The sequence below is a fragment of the Ovis canadensis genome, chromosome 9, assembly GCF_042477335.2.
Source record: "Ovis canadensis isolate MfBH-ARS-UI-01 breed Bighorn chromosome 9, ARS-UI_OviCan_v2, whole genome shotgun sequence".
NCBI lineage: Eukaryota > Metazoa > Chordata > Mammalia > Artiodactyla > Bovidae > Ovis > Ovis canadensis.
This window is the reverse complement of record NC_091253.1, coordinates 85657161-85679971: the sequence shown is the minus strand read 5'-3', so window position 1 is coordinate 85679971 and position 22811 is coordinate 85657161. Positions and strand designations below refer to the sequence as shown.

At 43.6% G+C, this 22811-nt stretch overlaps 1 protein-coding gene across 50 annotated transcripts in view; it reads right to left on the bottom strand.

Annotated features, from left to right (window-relative positions):
* NCALD (neurocalcin delta) overlaps window positions 1-22811 on the bottom strand; it is a 478889-nt gene that overhangs the window by 13113 nt on the left and 442965 nt on the right. For all 50 annotated transcript variants that reach the window (XM_069600434.1, XM_069600472.1, XM_069600435.1 and 47 more), the window contains one exon: window positions 8836-9232. In XM_069600434.1, coding sequence (XP_069456535.1) covers window positions 8836-9213 — 378 coding nt within the window. In that variant the 5' untranslated portion in view covers window positions 9214-9232. The remainder of the gene's footprint in view (window positions 1-8835; window positions 9233-22811) is intronic.

Genomic DNA, 22811 nt, shown 5'->3' with positions numbered 1-22811 from the left:
TGGCATCTGGTCCCTGCCCTGGTGGCTCAGAGGTTAAAGCATCTGCCTGCAATGTGGGAGACCTTGGTTCGATCCTTCGGTCAGGAAGTTCCCTTGGAGAAGGAAATGGCAACCCACTCCAGTATTCTTGCCGGGAGAATCCCAAGGATGGAGGAACCTGGTGGGCTTCAGTTCACGGGGTTGCAAAGAGTTGGACACGACTGAGTGACTTCACTTTAAACTTACCATAAAACTTAATGGAAGACTCTGTAACTTTGTCCTTTGAATGGGAAATGACCTCCCTTTATTTTGCATGGGAACATCCTGTCCCAGCTCTACAAACTTCTATAGAATAGCAGTAGCCAGGATTTACTGAGTAATACCCTATGAGAGATATTATTATTATGGTTACCCTGTTTATTTAAGTTATATGCAGAGCACATTTTGCGAAATGCCGAGTTGGATGAGTTATAAGCTGGAATCAAGATTGCTGGGAGAAGTATCCAGATATGTGGATGATACCACTCTAATGGCAGAAAGAGAAGAGGAACTAAAGAGCCTTGATGAAGGTGGAGGAGAGTGAAAAATTCGACTTAAAACTCAGTATTAAAAACTAAGATCATGGCATCCAGTCCCATCACTTCACGGCAAATAGAAGGGGGAAAGGTGGGAGCAGTGACAGATCTCCTCTTCCTGGGCTCTAAAATCACTGCAGATGGTGACTGCATGAAATTAGAAGATGATTGCTTCTTGCAGGAAAGCTATGACAGTGTGTTAAAAAGCAAAGACATCACTTTGCCGACAAAGGTCCATATGGTCAAGGCTATGGTTTTTCCAGCAGTCACTTACAGATGTGAGAGCTAGATAGCAAAGAAAGCAGAGCACTGAAGAATTGATGCTTTTGAACTGTGGTGCTGGAGAAGACTATTGAGAGTCCCTGGACAGCAAGGAGATCCAACCAGTCAATCCTTAAAGAAATCAGCCCTGAATACTCTTTGGAAGGACTAATGCTGAAGCTGAAGCTCCAATACTTTGGTCACCTAATGCAAACAGCTGACTCATTGGAAAAGACCCTATGCTGGGAAAGATTGAGGGCAAGAGAAGGGGACGACAGAGGATGAGATGGTTGGATGGCATCTCCGATTCAATGGACATGAAATTAGGCAAACTCCAGGAGACAGTGAGAGGGAAGCCTGGTGTGCTGCAGTCCATGGGGCTGCAAAGAGCTGGACACGACTGAGCGACTGAATAGCAACAACAACCCCGTGAGAGGCGCGGGGTTGTACCTAGAAAAGTACTCTACTTGTCATAACTGTTCTACGATTACTCTAGAGGCAGGTGCTATGATTAGTTCCAGTTCACAAATCATGAGGACAATGTACAGAAAGGTTAAATAACTTACCTGAGGAGAAGAAGGAAAAGGAGACAGAAAAACAAGAGAGAGAGAGGCAAGATGATACTGACCCACCTTGCCCAAGACACCAACTCTCACATGCCAATTCTTCCCTTCCTTTATCTTTAGTTGGGATACAGGTGATCAATTTTTTTCTAAGCTTGTGATTTTCATTCAGATAAAGAGTAAAGCAATACAGCTTGTGTACTCCTACCTAATGACAGTCCTGTAGTTATTGGATTTGTTTGGATTGAATTTGTTGAATTTGGATTGAATTTGTTCCTTCAAGGGTCCTAGCTACTTTTTGAGAGCAGAAGAGAGTCAGTTTCACTCCCTGTTCTTCCTGCATTCTCCCCTGCTCCCAGGGAGGGCTGTGGTCCTGTCGACGAATCTCCAAGTTCAAGTTCCTTCACCCCCAAGATCCAGAAAGCATCTGAACATTCATGTTAACTGGCAATGCTACTTACATGCTCCCTGGCCCGTTCCACAAACACAGCCTGTTGGACTGGGTGTGGGTGTTTAGACCTGCCTCTGGTTGGGCTCAGGGACAGAGAAATATGTGAGGCCGGAAGGCTTCTCCTTCTTGCAGTGATGAGCTGACACCAGTGCCCCCCTGAGGAGAGGATCTGCTGTCACAGGAGGAAACTTCAGAACTGTGATCTGGCTTGAGACTCATGAGAGATGGTTTTGATGGAATAATAAAATATTGGGTCTAAATCATGTTCCTAAGTTTGCTAATTAAAAAAACAAACACATAGACATGAAAATCTTTATGTAAGATTCTAAAAATAAATCTGTATGTGGCTTTTTCTTTTTTGCCCAGATGTTGATATAGCACAAAATAACTTTTTTGGAAAAAGGAACATAAGTGCACTTCGACATATGCAGTAGGCTGAGTAACAGCACCCCCCCCCCCCCCCCCGCGATGTGCCTGTCCAAGTCCCAGAAACCTGTAGATACATTACCTTCCAGAATAAAAGGAACTTGAGCTGCGGGGGAGGGGACTATTCTGAATTATCTGGGTGGTTCTAGTGTACTCACAGGGCTCTTTATGAGTGGAAGGGAGAAGCAGAATGAGATACCCAGAGAAACGGCAACATGAGAAGAACTCAATCCATCGCTGCTGGCTTTGAAGATAGATATAAAGGGTTACAAGTCAAGGAATGTTTCAGAAAATAGGAAAGGCAAGGGAACAGACTTTCTCCCAAAACCTCCAGACCGAATGCAAGTTGTCCTACACCTTGAGTTTAGCCCAGTGAAACCGCTTTCAGATCTCTGACCTCCAGAACCATCAGATAACAACTCTGAATTGTTATAAGCCACTACACGCATGGCCCTTCATTATAGCAAAAAGAGGAGACTAATAGTGTATTTCAGTGTCACAAAGCCCACCACAAAATCCTTCCTACCAATGCCAGGAGAAACCAGGGGATTCCAGTCTGTTAGCACCAACAATACTCAGTGGATACCAAAGTTAAACCATGGAGAACAACATTAGGAAAGAAAAACTAGAAAATTTATGGGGTCCCAATCCCCATTCCCTAGGATAGCAGGGAGATCAAACCAGTAAATCTTAAAGGAAATCTACCCTGAATGATCACTGGAAGGACTGATGCTGAAGCTCCAATACTTTGGTTACCGGATACAAAAGAAAAGGTCATTGGAAAAGATCCTGATCCTGGGAAATTTTGAAGGCAGAAGGAGAAGAGCACAGCAGAGGATGAGATGGTTGGATGGCATCAATGTCCACGGATTCAATGGACATGAACTTGGGCAAACTCCAGGAGATAGTGAGGGATAGGGAAGCCTGGTGTGCTGCGGTCCACGGGGTCTCAAAGAACTGAACATGACTTGGTGACTGAAAAACAACTACCCTCATTCATTGACAAGTCTATTATAAACTTGTTTGGACCCCAATCTTCACCCTGACCAATTATTAGTATTTGAAGGTGAACATCATGAATTTGCATTTTACACTGCTGTTGTTTAGCTGCTAAGTCATGTCCAACTCTTTGCACCCCCATGACTGCAGCACACCAGGTTCCTTTGTCCATGGGATTTCCCAGGCAAGAATACTGGAGTAGGTTGCCATTTCCTTCTCCAGGGGATCTTTCTGACCCCAGGGTGGAACCCACGTCTCCTGCATTGACAGGTGGATTCTTTACCACTGAGCCACTGGGGCTTCCCTTAAATGGCTTGAATTTCTGAGTCTTGGAGGGACAAAAGTTCAGCCAGGAATTTATGGGCTGATACTTGTAGCTGAGCTGCAGTTTCACTTACTTGAACAAATACAACCTTAATTTCTGTAGGATTCTGTTGGCCCACAGCTTGCCTCCATCTCATCACTTTCAAATAGATATTTTCCCAGATCCCTAAAGGATATCTACAGTATGTGAAATGTGAACTTCCAGATGTTCAAGCTGGATTTAGAAAAGGCAGAGGAACCAGAGATCAAATTGCCATCTGCTGGGTCATCGAAAAAGTGAAAGAGTTCCAGAAAAACATCTACTTTTACTTTATTGATTATGTCAAAGCCTTTGACTGTGTGGATCACAACAAACTGTGGAAAATTCTGAAAGAGATGGGAATACCAGACCACCTGACCTGTCTCCTGAGAATCTGTATGCAGGTCAAGAAGCAACAGTTAAAACTGGACATGGAACAACAGACTGGTTCCAAATAGGGAAAGGAGTACGTCAAGGCTGTATATTGTCACCTTGCTTATTTAACTTATATGCAGAGTACTTAGCAGCAGCAGAGTACATCATGAGAAACTCTGGGCTGGATGAAGCACAAGCTGGAATCAAGATTGCCAGGATGAATATCAATAACCTCAGATACACAGATGACACCATCCTTATGGCAGAAAGCAAAGAAGAACTAAAGAGCCTCTTGATGAAAACTACGATCATGGCATCTGGTCCCATCATTTCACGGCAAATAGATGGGGAAACAATGGAAACATTGACAGACTTTATTTTGAGGGGCTCCAAAATCACTGCAGATGGTAACTGCAGCCATGAAATTAAAAGATGCTTGCTCCTTGGAAGAAAAGCTATGACCAACCTAGACAGCATACTAAGAAGCAGAGACATTACTTTATCAACAAAGGTTCGTCTAGTCAAAGCTACGGTTTTTCCAGTAGTCATGTATGGATGTGAGAGTTGGACTATAAAGAAAGCTGAGTGCCGAAGATTTGATGCTTTTGAACTGTGGTGTTGGAGAAGACTCTTGAGAGTCCCTCGGACTGCAAGGAGATCCAACCAGTCCATCCTAAAGGAAATCAGTCCTGAATATTCATTGGAAGGACTGATGCTGAAGCTGAAGCTCTAATACTTTGGCCACCTGATGTGAAGAGCTGACTCATTAGATAAGACCCTGATGCTGGGAAAGACTGAAGGTGGGAGGAGAAGGGGATGACAGAGGATGAGATGGTTGGATAGCATCACTGATGTGATGGACATGAGTTTGAGTAGGCTCTGGGAGTTGGTGATGGACAGGGAAGCCTGGCCTGCTGCAGTCCATGGGGTCACAAAGAGTTGAACGTGACTGAGCGACTGAACTGAAAGGATACCTAAAGCAACTGTAGCGTCTGCTAACATGCATTTTCTTAAATGGTGAAGACCAGCTAGAACCAAATAATGAGAATACCCATAGGGCTCCTTGGGACGGTAACAAGGCCTGGCGTGTAGACTTTCACAGAAGAGGGGGTGGAGAAAGGAAAGGAAAGTAGGGAGTTTAGTAATATCCTACAGCAAATTCCAATTCATCCAGAAACAATGAAAACCGGGGGATTAGCATAAGAATAAGATAGAATACATGAATTATCAGTTTGCAATGCAGCAGAATGGGATAAAATAGCCCTTAATAGGAAAATGGTTCTAAATTTAATTTAATCTCACTGACAATTTGAAAGGTGCCTCACGGGGCTGCAAGGTTTCCTCTCCACGATCATGAATATTAATCATCAGGGTGCGTTTGCATTACTATGGAAAACAATTCAGGAAATTTGAACTTCCATTTGCAGGGTGCTTAAGAACCCTGAATATGAAAGCTTTATTAAGGAATCTGTATCCTTCCAATTATGACCTGCAGACTGACCGTGGGCCTGCGAGTAGAGGGAGCTGCTTTATAGTAGAGAAAGTACCTTGTTAGGGGGAATGCCCCTTCATTTTTGTGGTCACTTTCTGAACACAGGGTCAGCAAGGGCTCAGCAAGTGTCTACCAGTACCTTTTGCGCCTTCTCTGCTGCGTTCCAGCCTCCCTTGCAGAGTGGGTTCAGTAGCACAGGGAGTGTCTATTTTCCTCCTTATATTTTTCCCCGGTGCTGACTATCTAGTAGGTATTTTACCACAGGTGTGGAAGGAGTTTGTGAATAACTCTTGATTTCTATAATCCCAGGTAATGGGGACCATCCTCCCTGGCTGGGGATCTACATCTTCAGTACTGGCCACCACACCATTGCAGCCAGGAGAACTGTGCAAAAAGTGTTAAACACGTGAAAACAAGATGGTTGATGGGAAAAAAAAATTTTTTTTCTTAGATCTCAATCAGGAAGCAATTCTCTCCAAAAAGAAGGTACCCATCCCATTCACTGCAGGGAGGCAGGGACCGAGGGCAGAGCACCACACTCCCAGGTAAAAAGGAGAGACAAAAGAAGGCTAATTAAAATTGCATGCTCAAGCAGTCGTGTCTGACTCTGTGACTCCATGGACAGCAATCCACCAGGCTCCTCTGTTCATGGAATTTTCCAGGCAAGAATATTGCAGTGGATAGCCATTTCCTTCACCAGGGGATCTTCTAGACCCAGGGATCGAACCTGCTTCTCCTGCACTGGCATGCAGCTTCTTTAACACTGAGTCACCTGGGAAGCCCAAATTAAAATTAAAAGCCACATTTTAAATTTGAAGTTTTGTTTAAGCAGCAAAGGTTCAGAACAACTGGAGAGGTGCAAAGATAGGGGGCACCCTTCACTCACTTCAGAGGTACATTTGGAAAAACAATTTGGCAGACTGTCTCAAGAGTCTTAGAAAGAAATGCTTATTCCCTTTGGCCCAGTAATTGCACTTCTGGGAATCCATTCTTAGGAAATAATCCTAAATATAGAAAAAGCTTCATGCATAAGAATCACGTATTTGTTATTTCATTTTTAAAGCTATAGTGTTATGTATAACAAAGACTGGATACAACTTAAATATCCAATAAGGGAAAATTAGGTACGTTATGCTATGTTGTATGACTATTATGCAGCCTTTAAAATGTTTGTATTGAAAGTTTCAGTAGTATGAGAAATGCTTATGTTTTAATTATGTTAAGTGAAAAATGGCAAGGTATAGAATTTCACATGCATTATGAAATCAATTAGATATTTTTAAATACATGGAAATAGAACCAGGAAGATATATTAGAAAATTATTAGCAATGATTCCGTTTGTAGGTGAAGTGGGATTATGGAGAATTTTTCTTTTTCTTTTCTTTTCTTCTATACTCCTTATATTTTTATGTGAGTGTGTGTGTTGGTCACTCAGTCATGTCCGACTCTTTGTGACTCCAAGGACTGTATATAGCCAGCAAGCTTCTCTGTGCATGGAATTCTCCAGGCAAGAATACTGGAGTGGGTAGCCATTCCCTTCTTCAGGGGACCTTCCCGAGCCAGGGATCAAACCCAGGTCTCCTGCATTGCAGGCAGACTCTTTACTGTCTGAGCCACCAGGGAAGCCCTACATTTTTATAGTAGACATTATATTTTTCATATATTTATCCTTGGGGAAAGAGAGAAATCCTTTATTCTTTAAGATTCTTGTCTCTGGGGGATCCATTCAACACAACTTATTCAGATAGTTACTGTTTGGGGGCGAGGGAAAGCCACTGGTGGCCCAGGCAGAAAGGAGAGGGGGCTGGAGGATCTGGGAGAGCTCGTCTGGTTTCCTGACTGCCCCGGGGGTCTCAGTCCCACTCCCAGGAGCAGACCCCGGGCCTCAGCCACAGGCTCAACAGCAGGTGAGTCTTGTTGCTCTCCCCCAGGCTCCGTCCTCAGTTCCTGTAACTCAGTTCCATTTTCGATGGATCCTTAAAAGCAGGTGTCACACAGCTCCACCCTCATCCCCTCCTTACTGTAATGTAGCTGAGTTCTTTCTGTCCCCTGTCTCTTTGTATTACACCCTCTGCCACCGTTCCAGCACCCACTAGGTCTCCCGGGGGCCGCAGCTCTATCTCTGAACCCAGCCTGTCCTGGGATGAAGTCTCCGAGATGAGCCCTCCAGGAAGCCAGATGACCACTTTCTTGTGCCTGCTACTTGCTGCCAGATACTTCCTTCGTGTGTCCTACACACCTGCCAAAATGCAGCCTCCTCCCTGGGCTGCTTGCCCGCGTAGGTGTTTCTCCTGCAGCCGAGGCTCTTCTGACCCCGCCTACGCTGTGTTTCAGTCTCCTGAGCTTGGTCTCCGGGCCCCACCCTCTGCTGACGAAGCTGTCGCTGCCATGCCTGTGGCTCCTTCAGCTCCTCCTCTGCAAAGCTTGCTGGGACCCCAGAGGAAAATGTGGCCAACACTAGGGCCCCTTTTCCTGTTCTTTTAGGAAATTCACTCTGCGTGAGTGGTTTGGGGAAATAAAATGGAGAACTTCCCATTAAAGTGATGGAGGCCTTGATTCTGCACTGTTCATATCTCTAATGAGACAGAAACTAGACTAGAGATCTCTACTTTTATTCAAGAGTCTAGGGAATTCCCTGATAGTCCAGAGGTTAGGACTTGGCAGTTTCACTGCAGGGGCTTGGGTTTGATCCCTGGTCAGGGAATTAAGATCCCCCAAACTGTGCCGTGTGACCAAGAAAAAAAAGTCTAATAAAGTTGGAAATTAATGCCGCTGCTGATAACTAGTTATATATATGTATATAACTGGCACTGTGCTAAGCACTGAACAAGGAGAATCAATCTAAAAATAATCCCACAGCAGTGGGTACTTTTGTGGTTCCATTTTACAGATAAGGACACTGAGGCTTACTTAGGTGAACTAACTTGGTTAAAGTCACAGACATAGTGACTGAAAGAAGTAGGATTTGAAGCCAGGTCAGAGTTTGGTCATAAACATTACTCTAGGCTCTGGGTCCAAGCAGGTCATTGCAATGAGTGGATGGAGTGCCCCCAGTGATCACGACCACCTGAGGAGTGTGTGTCCCTCAGCAGGGGAGAGTCACCACAAAGCCCCTGGTGACCTATTCCAGAATGTGGGTCTAGTGTTGGCAGGGCTCCTGAGTTCCTAAGAGATGCTAACCAGTCTGCATTGCTATGTGTAATCTCCGGGTTTCATATATGGGTTCCACATTTTCAAAGACTCTGGCTAGCCGAAATTAATGCCCAGGCAGGCCACCAGCTTGCAATCTCTCCACTAAGCTGTACTGTGGGCTTTCGAGTGCTTCCTGTGACTCGCACTCTCCCCTTTCTAAAGGGCAGGGTATACGTACCTGCACAATCTCGAGCATCTCTGCCTTGCTGATGTAGCCATTTCCGTCTAGGTCATACATGCTGAAGGCCCATTTCAGCTTCTGCTCCAGCTTCCCCCTTGACGTTACGCTCAGGGCTATGATGAATTCTCTAAAGTCTATCGTCCCATCTCCGTTGGCATCGAAGGTGCGGAAGACGTGCTCTGCAAACTTGGAAGCATCCCCGTAAGGGAAAAAGTTCCCGTAAATTTTCTTAAACTCCTCCATTGACAAGTGTCCGCTGGGGCAGTCTCTCAAGAAGCCTTTGTACCATTCCTGGATCTCGTGCTCCGTGAAGTCCGTGCTTTCCAGCAAGTCTTGCATGACCTCTGGGCGCAGCTTGCTGTTCTGTTTTCCCATCTTGACAGCAAGAATTCAGCTGCAGACAGAAAAGAATACAATATAGAGAGTTTCCTAAACCTGTTCTTCAGAGGCACATTTTATAATCTGTGATTATTCTTTTGGGAAAAAGAAAAGAAAGTGTGACTTCAATAACATTGTCTAGGGCTTTCCAACCTTGTGGTCAGCCCAGCAAAATGTAGAAAAAGGGGCTGGCAGAAGATGCAGAGCAGAAATATCAGTGAAAACTGATACTTCTTTGACATAGAGCCAAATAAAAGACAGGAGATTTATAATGAAAAAGAAACACACACACACACACACACACACACACACACACACAGAGAAATGATTACTTAGTGCTGCCATATCTATTTGCAAGAGGTTGAGCCTGGCTTTAGAAAGACCAGGGTTCTAATACCCAAACCAAGTATTAGTAGGGGGAATTAAAGGAAAGGATCAAAAAGAGAGAGCAAAAGAGATAATGTCACATGCTTTAGAGTATTTGCAAATAAAGTGCTTGGGTATTTTCTGAATATTATAAAGACAGACATAAGTAAGGGAAGTAGAAACTCATCTAATTCCATGAAACGCTACCAAGCTTGGTCAGTTATTTAAAGCCAAAAAGTCAAATCACTGTCAACATTGTGTTTATAAAGTAAAGATGATGTTTCATAAGGTTATGTCCTATGGTTGTGGCTTATGAAACCGGCCAAATTTTTCTTTTTAAGATACAAAAAACTTATATCACGGTAATAGCACATCCATAGTAAAATAGCAAACAACACAGCAATACACACAGGAAAGTCAGCATCATTTCAAATCTTAACACTTGAACATTGCCAGCAATTTGGTGTGTGTCCTTCTAGATTTTTCATGTGTACCCTTATCTAAAATGCTATTAATATATGTTTTAATATGTTTATATTTCAAAAAACAAGAAAATATACCCTTTGTTACTTATTTTAAAACTTAATATAAAGTAGGGAATAAAGGCAACTTTTATTAGAAAAAACCCTGTAATTACCATCTTCCCATTCACAGAGCCAGTCGATATTAACCACATGCCATATATCAGGGATGTTTCTGGCACTGTGGATGCAAAAAGTAAGATGCGACCCTCCTCCTTAAGGGACACCCAGCTGCCTATATCTGGAAGAGGACAGCACAATAAACATTCAAAAGGCGGTATCAGGGGAATGGACGTGGTGCTGTGAAAATACATGGACAGGACCCCCAAGCCAAAGGGGGATCTGCATGCTATCAGGGAGGCCTTCTTGGAGGAGGTGAGCTTAGTTCCCATATCCAAAGTCTTATGATATAAGCATGGTAAAGGTAAGTCCCTTCTAACAAAGGGGCTCTACACTTGTATTTTACATTTTTCTTGTATTAGAGACTTACAGAATATATAAAAGATTTTAACCCCCATTTTAATAACGACTCCCAATTTCTTTGAGATTCTCAAATTTGTGGTGTTTGTTTATGTCTGCCCCTCTCCCAATGCAGGGTGAGCCCCTTGAGATGGAGTCTTGTTGAGGTTACTCTGTCTCCCTAGGGCCCACCATATATAACTTAGGTGAATGAAGAAATGACTCAGATAAATAATTACAACATGGAAACATGGAACAATCTTCTTGGAAAAGGAGTCTTTTTGCTCCAAACATGAGGCCCTGGCTTTCAGAACGTTATTTGAGACACTAAAGCTATTTGGTAGTTAAGACTCGGTCTTGGGATCGCTTTTCTTCACTTCTCCACTAGTTTTATTGAGACATAATTGACATAGAACATTGCATAAGTTTAAGGCATATGACATAAGACCCGATATACGTTTATACTGGGAAATGCTCACCACAGTAAGTCTGGTTAACACACATACCCTCACATGGTTACAGAAATTTTTCTTCTGTTGAGAACTTTTAAGACCTACTCTCTTAGCATCTTTCAAATATACAATACAGTACTGTTAATGATGCTGGTGCTGAAGCTGAAGCTTCAATACTTTGGTCCCCTGATGCGAAGAACCGACTCATTGGAAAAGACCCTGATGCTGGGAAAGATTGAAGGCAGGAGGAGAAGGGGACGACAGAAGATGATATGGTTGGATGGCATCACCCACTCAATGGACATGAGTTTGAGCTAACTCCAGGAGATAGAGAAGGACAAGGAGGCTTGTCATGCTGCAGTCCATGGGATTGCAAAGAGTTGGACACAATTTAGTGACTGAACAACAACAAATTGTTAACTGTAGTTACCATGCTGCATGATGCATGCCCAGAACTTATCTGAGGCTTTTACTTGTTGACCACCTTCAGTGAACTCCCCCTCCCCTCACCCTTGGGATCTGTTAAAACTGAATTGCCTGTGTGCCTATCTGTTGCCACCACTATAAATTCCTTGAAGGCAAGGAAACTTCTTTTATTATATGCACAGTTCAGGAAATGACAAGCAATCCTTGTGACTTGCCAAGCTGATTGATTTTGCTCCCTGAGTTCTGCACAGAGCAGAATCAGCCCTGCTCTGTCTCTGAGGCAGGTGCCCCAGGAAGGGTGGAACAACAATTCTGTTCCCATCAGCATGACCAACAGCTGCCTGAAGGAGCTCACTTTCAGAGGTGACACTCTACGGAGAATCAGACCAATGTCATTTTACGTAAGAGCAAACGTAAACCACAGCTCCAAGCACAACACAAACAGAATTTATAAACTGAACCTTTGAATAACTTTCACTTCCCTCTTGCATCTTTTTTTCTCCCCACCTTGAGAAAAAAAGTGAAGCAGGAGAGACTGGTTTGTATTAGAATTTCAAAACGGCATTTAGTTGCTAAGTTGGCAATTTGCCAGAGGCAAGAATTCAGAAACACAAGGTAATACATAATACATGGATTTATAGAGCTCCGAAACATTTTATGGAATTTACAAGTAATGCTGAGTTTTCCTTTTGGGGAGTGCTTTAGAGAAGAGCCTTTTGGTGTGGCATTCAATCAAATCACTGTGAGAACCCTTTGGTTCTGTGCAAATCACTGAGTGCAAGGCCTTGGGAAAAAAATGCCACTTTGATATTAAAATCTGCTCTCTTAAAGAATGATTTATTTCCCAGGATGTAGAAAGCACTGTTTCTTAAAAACCAAACTTGAGTTCCTTTCCCAATGTTTAAAAAGTGTGTCTCATTTATTAGCTGTTTTTGCACTAGAAACAAATTGCTTCAACATTTTGGCTAAGGCTCCCACTGAGACTGATCTGTGTGCAGCTATTTTTCCCGTAAACAGTAATTAAACCGCATTTACAAATTCATTAGCACAGAAAGGCCATAACACAAACAAGGCAGAAGAACATGGAATAAGTTATCTGGGAAGCGGGTGTTTGCAATTTAGGCCAGAATTTGTTTCAGTAGATAACTACAAACACTTTACTAAGTATGATATCCGAACTTGAGGGAACCATCTGGACATGGTTAGGCCGTACAACAAAAATCTCCGGGGACAAAAGATACCGTTTCTTCCTTTGAGGGAGAGAGGGAAGGATAGAAAATGCCTGACAATACCTTTTTCTTTTGGAAGACAGGAATTTTGTTGGAGTTGAAGGATTGGGGAGGGGACCTTAAGGGAAATGCTACATTAATTAGCAGTCTAAAGAAAACAAATCATCCAGAGAGAGAAGTTTCACCTCAGGTCAAATCCTTTTAATTGCTCCATTTGGTCATTAAAATGTTTATTTTGTGCCAGTAGAACAGGGCATGGAATAAAAATGCTCGGGTTCAAAGACTGGCTCTATTGTTGACCAGCTCTTGGGTAATTCCCTTCAATTCTTAGCACACTTCAGTTTTCTCATGTGTGAAATGAGGTCAGTTGTCCGAGTTCTTATCTCACTGATTCTATGTGAGAATTAAACGAGACAGTCATATATGTAAACCTCCAGCGTTGAGTCAGGGACAGATGCTCCAGTCAGTGAAAATTACATCTTACTCCTTTTTTTTTTTTAATGAGTGAATTTAAATATTAAAGGTAAAGTGGTGTGAAACTAGAATTTGTTTTTTTTCTCTGTTTAAGAGGACAACATTTTTATTTTATTATTATTAAACTTTGCATTTTGTATTGTAGTATAGCTGATTAACAATGCTGTGATTGTTTCAAGTGGACAGCAAAGGAACTCAGCTATACATACGCTATATCCCATCCCTGACTGCACCTCATACATCACTCTACTGAGCCTTCACAGCCACTCTGAGGGATAGGTAGGGCAGATTCCACTCTTTTATGAGAAAGAGAGAGAAAGAAGAAAAGGAAGAAAGAAAACTCAGAGAGGCACAGTGACTTGTCCTGATTCCCACAGCTTGTGAGTGAGGGAGACAGACAGGAAGCTCAATTTGCATGCGACTGTCAAGTGTCATCTTTTTTTTTTCATTGTGTCTGACTAGCTTCAGAGACAAGCAAATATAGAAATTAAGACAAAAGCTTTATAAAATGCCACGAAGCAGTAGTTAAGAGGGAAGAAAGTTGCTCAGTCGTGTCTGTCTCTTCGCGACCCCATGGATTGTATAGTCTGCCAGACTCCTCTGTCCCTGGGATTCTCCAAGCAAGAATACTGGAATAGGGAGCCATTCCCTTCTCCAGGAGATCTTCCTGACCCAGGGATTGAACCTGGGTCTCCTGCATTGCAGGCAGATTCTTTATGGTCTGAGAGAACCTGCAATGCCAGTGCAGGAGACGTAAGAGATCTGAGTTGGATCCCTGGGTTGGGAAGATCCCCTGGCATCTTCCCAAGTGTGTATGGCAACACACTCCAGTATTCTTGCCTGGAGAATCCCATGAACAGAGAAGCCTGGCAGGCTACAGTCCATGGGGTTGCAAAGAGTCGGACATGACTGAAGCAGTTTAGCACACAGGCCATCAGGGAAGCCCAAGAGGAGAGAGATAACACACCCATTCCACAAATATGGGCAAAGTGTCTATCAGGACGGAGGCATGGCTCAGGGCACTGGGGATTCAGCTGGGAACAGACAGGCAAAACTCCTGTCCTCGTGGAGACTACAGCCTCTTGGGAAGAGATACACAGTCAATAAGCGAAATATGAGATGTGCCACGGAGAATAGCAGAGTGGGTGGGGAATGCCAGGAGTGGATGGGTAGGTGTTAACAGTTTAAAGAAAAAGCCCCATTAAGAAAGTGATGTGTGAAAAAGACCAGGGAGGTAGGGATGTAGCCATGGAGATGACTGGGAGAAGACTATTCCAGGCAGAGAAAACAGCAGATGAGAAGGTCTTCACGGGAGAGTGCTTAGCACACTCAAGGACAGGGCTGGAACAAGGGTGGGAAGAAACAAAGGATATGAGATCAGAAGAGCAACGAGGACTAGATGATGTGTGACCAGGAGGGAACCGTGAGCTCTGGCTTGCACTCTGAGTGAGATGCAGCCGTTGCAGGATTCTTAGCAGAGAAGTGCTAGGAGAGATTTATATTCTAACAGGATCTTGCTGTTGTGTGGACAGAAAGCTAAAGAAGGATAAGGGCAGCAGTGGGAAGACCACTGCAATGACCCAGGCCAGAGAGGATGGTGGGTGAAGCCAGGGGAGCAGAGGAGGTGAGAATTGCTGGGATTCGGCACCGCTGGCAAGGTGGAAGCTGACAGTTACTGAAATAAGAAAAATGCAGGAGAAGCAGGGCTTAGGGGTGAGGTAGGGGACTTCACTGTGTGCGTCTGTTAATTCTCAGATGCTGACCCGAGATGTTGAGCAGGTAGTTGGATGTGTCTACAGTTAGAGAAAGTGGTCCAGGAGGCTGTTTACATTTGGGAGTCGTCAGCATATAGATCGTATTTACAGCCAAAGACTGGAAGTGAATGAGGATAGAAAAGAAAAGAGGATAAGCACCAAGCCCTTGGTCACCCTGCCATTTAGAATCTTTGCCAATAGAAAGAGGAGAAGGCACCAGCAAGGGAGAAGGAGAAGGACGGGCAGACACAGAGGCTGAGACCACATTCTCCACTGTTCCGTCCTTCACGCCAGCTCAAGGGGGCTCATGAACGTGCTAAAGGCAGCCGCACAGGAGGGCTGGGCTCCTGGTTTCCTCTGGACCTTGTGCTGTCTCCTCCACCCCAGCCTGTCCTGTCTCCCTAAAGGTTGTCATCTTGTGCCCAGTTGTTCACTCCCAAACCCAAGGACTCACCCGTGATTCCCTTCACTTTTGTTCCATAAGCAGGAGCTGTCCAAACTTGCCTCTGTCTCTAAAATTTGTCCCAGATCCATTCACTTGCACATCTCTACTGTCATGCCTCAGTCTGAACCTCCATCACCTCCTTCTTGAACATCTATAACACCCTCTTCTCTGGATTCTCTCTTCACTTTTATCCTCCTTCTCCCTGCCTGGCTGTCCACTCAGATCCCCAGAGTGAGTTTATAAAAACATAAAACAGACCAGGTCCCTCCTCTGCTTAGAGCTTTATGTGGCCTTCCTAACACACAGAGAACACCAACCCAGACTTCCTCCTGTGGTTCAAAAGCTCTGAGCTACCCTGGCCATCCCTGACTTCCTTTCAGTCCCCCTTACCCAGGTACTCTGACCTCCTGCATGCTCCAGCTTTTACCTCTTAAAGACTTTTCTTCAGAGCCTTGAAGAATACATAGATAGGTGTGTATAAAGTAATATATATATATGTATAATTTTTTACTTTTTATACTTTCTTGACTTCATATCATGGCCATCTTCATTTCATCTTCCCCATCTCACGTGGGATCTCATTCACCAACCAGGGATTGAATCTGTGCCCTCCTACACTGGAAGATCAGAGTCTCAATCACTGGACCACCAGGGAAGTCCCTCGAAAAATACTTTTACGTAGCAATTGGGTCCTCAGCCCTTTCAAGTTCATATACCCTGTAAGATCATTCTATGTACCTATCTACTATAAGATACATATATAATATATATTCATCTGTGTTGAATCTCAACTGCATTTTTTTTTCTTTTTTTTTAATTTTTAGTTTTTTATTTTTTAAATTTTAAAATCTTTAATTCTTACATGCATTCCCAAACATGAACCCCCCTCCTACCTCCCTCCCCAGAACATCTTTCTGGGTCATCCCCATGCACCAGCCCCAAGCATGCTGCATCCTGCGTCAGACATAGACTGGCGATTCAATTCACATGATAGTATACATGTTAGAATGAAACACACATGTATTCTATTAGACACCGGCATTCTGTTATTCAGTAGTTTAACCTGAGATGGGCAATGTGAAATTTCCCAACTTATTTTGGGAAACATCCAGTCATCCAGTGTCCAAAATATAAATCTGGGGTTAATATTGACCACAGATGACAAAGGAAAAATACACAAGACACCAAACCACCAACAAAAGACCACGCACAGGAATCTAAACTATGAAATTAACTTTCCATCTAAAAAGAACTAAAAAGGGAATAACCCTAGAAATGATGCCGCAGGGAAAGGAAATGGCGAGGAGGATCAACCTTTCGACATGCACATGCTCCCGTCTATGTATTTTGTATCTGGGGAGTGGAAAGAGCTGCAGCATTTCATTTCTGCCATTCCTCATAAGGTTCCAAAACTCGGTGAGTTAATTCTCAACCCCCAGAGTTAGATTTTCCAGGGAAAAAGTCCATAACTTAACCTGGACAGTCTGGTTAACCTCAGAGGAAGTTGCAATGCAAACTGCACTGAGTTCTTCTAAAATAGAATTTACAAGAAATTAGCAACTAAAGTCACATTTAGCTGCAGCAAGGAACATAGAGCTCACAGTGGTTTCCGAAAGAGGCCAGGTTAATTAAAATGTTTGCCTCTTTGAAACATGTAACCTTGTCCTCTAAGAGTTGCTTTGAATTTCCAACCAATGGAATGTCTAAATTATGAAAACATAACTAAAAAAAGGCTCCTAAAATGTAAGGAAGGAAATGATAAAAGTTATAGGTTAATGGGAGGAAGCATTCATTTACCATGACCGAGACATCATTGTTTTGGCCATCTGAATTTTACAGGCGGCTAAAATCCAGCAAATTCATTTCAAGGTCAGTTGTCCTTACTTCTCACTGGGAGAAAAAAAAATGACTCAATAAAAACCTGAAGAGCACAATGCTTCAGAAATTTCTCTTCAGTGGAATTTGCCTCTCAGTGGGAGTTTGAAAGGAGACCGTATATATAAACTGACATATTTATATATAGTGAGCAAATTAGGAAATGAAACGCAGTGGGGCAGAAAGAGAAAAAAAATTAAAATATTACAGAAGGAGAATTGAAGTTATGTAACACCCACTCCAGTACTCTTGCCTGGAAAATCCTATGGACAGAGGAGCCTACGGGGCTATATAGTCCATGGGGTCGCAGAGAGTCGGATGCGACTTAGCAACTTAAAAACAAAAAAACCAACACTCTCGATAGCTTAGTTGCCTTGACCAGAGAATGCTCTGCCTGCCAGTCTTTGGTGAGATGGGCTCCTATGAGGAAGCAAGACGTCCTTCTATACCCTCATCTGGATCGCAAAATGGCTTTGCTGGAACTGCCTGAAATCTGTCATGAAGTCACTGCCTGCAGGGAGGCCTTCTTCCTGAAGAGAATGGGGTGTTTGGACCCACATCTCCTGGTTGTCTTGTCATACCTGTAACACCTGGTCACACACCTGCACTCGCTCCCCCCGCAGAGAGGTGACAGGCGTGAGATGAGAACTTAACTGGTTCAAAAGAGACTGTGAGCCTAGAGCCTTCGTAGGCTCTGAGATAAAGCCCACAAAACCCCTCCAGTCTTCCCAGGGTGCGCAGTGGTCACGGACTCTGAAGTATCTGGGCCCTGGTTCTACAGAGCCTGAATTTCAGACTAGACAGGGCCTGGCCTTGGGCTTTTTTTCCAAGTTTTATTTTCCATAAAAAATAAAGTACAACCCACATTATTGCCAATAAAACACATATTTCTGATAGACTCTGAGTAGAACATTATCCAATAACAACCCTTTCCCTTGTCTTCCAAAATGGAAATATTTTTAGTTCTGCTGACTGCTAAAGTACTACATTACTATTGCAAAAAATGTAAGTAATAAAGGGATACCAAAACTAGAATGTGAACACCCTCACTCTGATCCAATAGTAGTCCATAAGAAATAACCACTACTAACAGTTTTATGGAGAAGGAAATGGCAACCCGCTCCAGTGTTCTTGCCTGGAGGAGAATCCCAGGGACAGGGGAGCCTGGTGGGCTGCCGTCTCTGGGGTTGCACAGAGTCGGGCATGACTGAAGCGACTTAGCAGCAGTAGCAGCAGCAACAGTTTTATGTATATATAACAGTTTTATAAATATATACATATATAAATTATACATTTAAATGCATATATATGAAATCTGTGGGGCTTCGCTGGTGGCTCAGTGGTAAAGAATTTGCAGGCAATGTAGGAAATGCAGGTTCAATCTCTGGGTCAGGAAGATCCCCTGAAGAAGGAAATGGCAACCCACTTCAGTATTCTTGCCTGGAAAATCCTATGGACTGAGGAGTCTGGTGGGCTACAGTCACAAAAGAGTTGGACACGACTTAGAGACTAAACAATATGAACTCTGTACACACCAACCATAAACGGGATTGTTTTCACTTAAAAATATATTGTGGATATTCTTCCATGTGGATGTATCTCATTTTTTAAAATTGTTGAATTTTGATTAGTTGATTCAACAGATGGTATTGAACACTGACCTAGGGCCAAGCATTGATCAGCTGACAGGATACTTAGTAACATGAGGCTCACAGTTCATTGCACGACATTTACTTAACAAAGCACCCCGATGGTCATTCTGGTTGACCCCATTTTTCTTTGATTCCCTCGGCATTTTACCTTGGTCATGGTCCTGGATTCCTCGGGCAGTATTTTTTACAAACAGGTTCTTGATGTCATTGACAAGTACCATGATCTCTAGACACTCCCTTATGGTTTCATCAAACAAGCCTTTACATGCCAACCATGTATTCTGTAAGGGCTGATACACCAGCTAGGATTAGAATTGAATCGGATTTGGAATTGGAGTTGGAATTTCACCCCACCCCCTCAGCCTGTGTTACAGGCACACACATGCAAGTTTGACATTAGTTATTCTTGTGCCTAGGAGGCCAAGGCCACGTTCACCCTGGTCTTTAAAGAGTGCTCTACTGTCACCATGTAAATGCCCCCTTTTAGCCTAAAGACTATTTTATGCACACAGCACTCTAAATCCTCCCCTGGTCAATACTTACCTCCTGACTTTTCATGCCCACTCCTTCCTCCTTACTTCAAGTCCAGCTAATGGCTGACTCCCCCGACACCCCTCTCAGATTGCCAGCAATTGGAGGTGAACTTACATTGCAAGCTTAAAGTGCCCTTAGGTAAGTGGCCTTGAGTAAATGGACAGGGGCCATACTAAACCACACGCAGAAACTACAAAGCTGATCCAACAAAAGACACTGTCCGAGTGCCTGAAGTCAAGGGCTTCAGATGAAGTGCACGGGTCCCCTTGCCATCAGCACACTTGGCCAGCAGACCACAGCATCAGAGCTGCCTGTCTGGGCCACCTCGTGCCAGACGCAGGGAGGAAAAGAGGGGGAAGCTCTGAGGGCCCCCATGCATTCTCCAGGGCTGTACAGGCTAAGAGCCTACCTTGGCTGACTTCCATGGAATTCCTAATGATACATTTCTGCTTAGCTAGATGTACTAAGTTTTCTCTTATTTATTTATTTATCTGTCTAGCTATTGGCCTTGTGGCATGGCAGGCGGGATCTTCCTTCCCTAACCAAGATCAAACCTGTGCCTCCGGCAGTGGCAGTGTGCAGCCTTAACCGCTGGACTGCCAGGGAAGTCCAATAGTCTCTTATTTGAAAGATAAGAATGACTACTTTGAGTTTTGATAAGACCACAAAACAGAAGACTGAGCCAGCAAGGACTCCGGAGGCCAAACGGATCAGCTACAGGGATCCAGGCCTCCTCACATGACCCGCAGCCAGAGGCACACAAGCAGCTCCAGTCTCCATTTGTAGACATTCTCCAGGGGCCACAAATGCATTCAGCTAATTGATGCAAGCGCCTCCACGGAATCCAAGAATAGTTCTTAATTCTTTTTTATTTATTCAGCAAACATGTGTTTAACATCTACTGTTTCCTGGCTTGAAATGAATATTCCTACAAAAATAGCATCCTACATAAGATAGGGAAAGGAAGCGAGGGAGTCTGGGATTCCAGTTGCAGCTCAGAGCATTTTCATTAATACTGCATCTTTACAATTCTTCTGTGGAGTTGATGAGAGGGATGTTATATCTTGGTTTTACTCCAAGGGGCTAAGAGGGGCTTTGAGAAGCTAACCATAGTGACAAATTCATGCAGCTAGTGGCCCCAGGGGAGTAGTGTGGGAACCACCCTCCCCACTTCCATCCCTCCCACATCTCTGGCTAGGTCACTTTTGGTGCTTCTGTTGGAAGGTACTGATCCATCAGTCTGTATCCTGGCCAATGTGGCTGAAATATTGATGCTCGTCCATCAAACTTATGTACAAGTAAGAAGTTCAGTAACTGAATGACAAGGAGAGACTGTGAAGTACCTTTTCTTTACTTCTTGCAACTTTTGCATCCCCCAGCAAGACGTATGGAAAGAGAATTGGATTTGGTAGCAGAGGAAGTGAATTGAAGTCCTTATTGCAGTCCAGTGTTATGTGACTTTGGAAAAGTCATCTGACCTCCCTAAGGCCTCATTCCTCTACAGTAAAATAGACATAGTGATACCTCTTCATGCGGCTGTTTGGTGAAAATACGAAATGAGAAAAAGAAAGCCTCATGAGTGAGGGAAAACTCAGCACTGTGTCTGGCATCTAGTAGGTGCTCAGAAAACATTGACTATTAATCTGAGAGAGATAAGGATTCAGCTTGGTGGGCTGTTTACAAAGAGGAGCCGTCCAGAGCTCGGGACATTATACCCCTTGCTTTAGCTTCATGAAGAATTAGAACAAAAGCAAGAATGTGACACGAGAGAATGAAAGAAAGAGAATGACTGCTAGCTTTATCCCTTGGATCACTTGCCAGATAGGAAAGACATTTGGGATCTGCACCCAGAGAGGACTCCTGCCAGACCCCTGGCTGAATGTTTTCTCTGCATAGCAGTCATTATTCTAACCAGAAATTAAGCAAAGAAGTCCGATTGGAGAAGCAGCTGATGGTGAGTAGGACACTTTTTTTCTCTGGTTTCCTTCCTGAGGCTGGGACGTACAACTGGGGCAGAATCCTCTTCAGAGGAGCCCCATGGCAATGGGACGATCAGCCTTCCTGCAGTGGGATGGTCTGGCTTGTGCAAGAGGGACTTGTAACCTGTTCTCAGGGTCTGGCTAGATAAGAATGTAATTTTCAGAACTGGATACCACTGAAAAAACAGGATATCAATGACTGATTGAATCAATTCTTTTTTACCTGGGGGAAGAAATGATTCTTTGTTGCTTTATTACTTTTTTTTAAAGCCATCTTTTCTAAGATCAGAGGTGAAAAAGAAATAAATTGGTTTTTTTAAAAAATAAAACCATTTATCATTAGGGCAGAAAAAAATGGCCATAGGAAAATCCTTGTCTCGCAACTTATTTCCAATTACTGCCACCATTTCTTAATGCAGACCTTACCTCTCATCTGAATTCAGAAATATTAACTGTTCTCCAGTCTTAAGACTCTGCATCTGATTATGTCATTTCTCAAAAATCTTCCATGTTCCATATTGATGACAGATTAGAGGTGAAAGCCCATTGCTTGGTCCTCAGCAGCCTTAAGGTTGTACCCCAACCTCATCAGAACCACAAAATTTGTCATTCTAACCCTCAACTTGACACATTTATTTTCACTCCAGTCCTCACAGTGGTCCAGGGAATGAAGCTTACGAGAAAATAAAACTTAAACCCTTTGTAAACACTGAAATATTTCAAGTAGTCACTATTATGATTCTCTCCTTCTCTACTTGTTGATATCTTACTTGGTGTCAGGTGGAGATTATTGTAATACTTCCTACACTCAGCCACCCTTTCTCTTCTAAGTGAGTGTGAGGCCTATCTATGGAGTTTTGTTGGGGCCTCTCTTTACAGCTCTGAGAATGATGTTGGCATGTGGTAGGTGCTTAAGAAACAATGGCTCTGTTCTGTGGAGCTTATTTTCTGTCGATCCTAGAGGGTATTGCATTGCTTGTGTAACTTTAAAGAACGCCACTAATGTTTACAGAACTCCAGGTGCACGCAGGCCACTACACCAGCGGCCCAGTGCCACAAACTAAATAAAGCACAGCCTGCCTGCCCCTTGCATGTTTATGGGGCTTTCAGCATAATGTTTCAGCAGATCTCTGAAATACTGTTGAGAGAGGAAGAGGCAAGATCACTTACTTACAATAAAGAAATTGAGGGTGACGATGTAAGCATTTCCCCAAGGTTCCAGGGCTGATGAGTTTCAAAGGGGGATGCAGGACACAGGGCTTTGTCCTCTGTCCTCTCAGCGCAGCACCTCATGGTGGGAGACAGAGCAGAGCCTCAGGGAGGATGCTGCCAGGGGCGGCAGGCTGTGTGCATGTTTGTGTGCTCAAGAAAAGCCTTCCTGTCTAGTTATTTACACTCCGGTTACTATTTCCTTTTCTTGCTCAGAGAC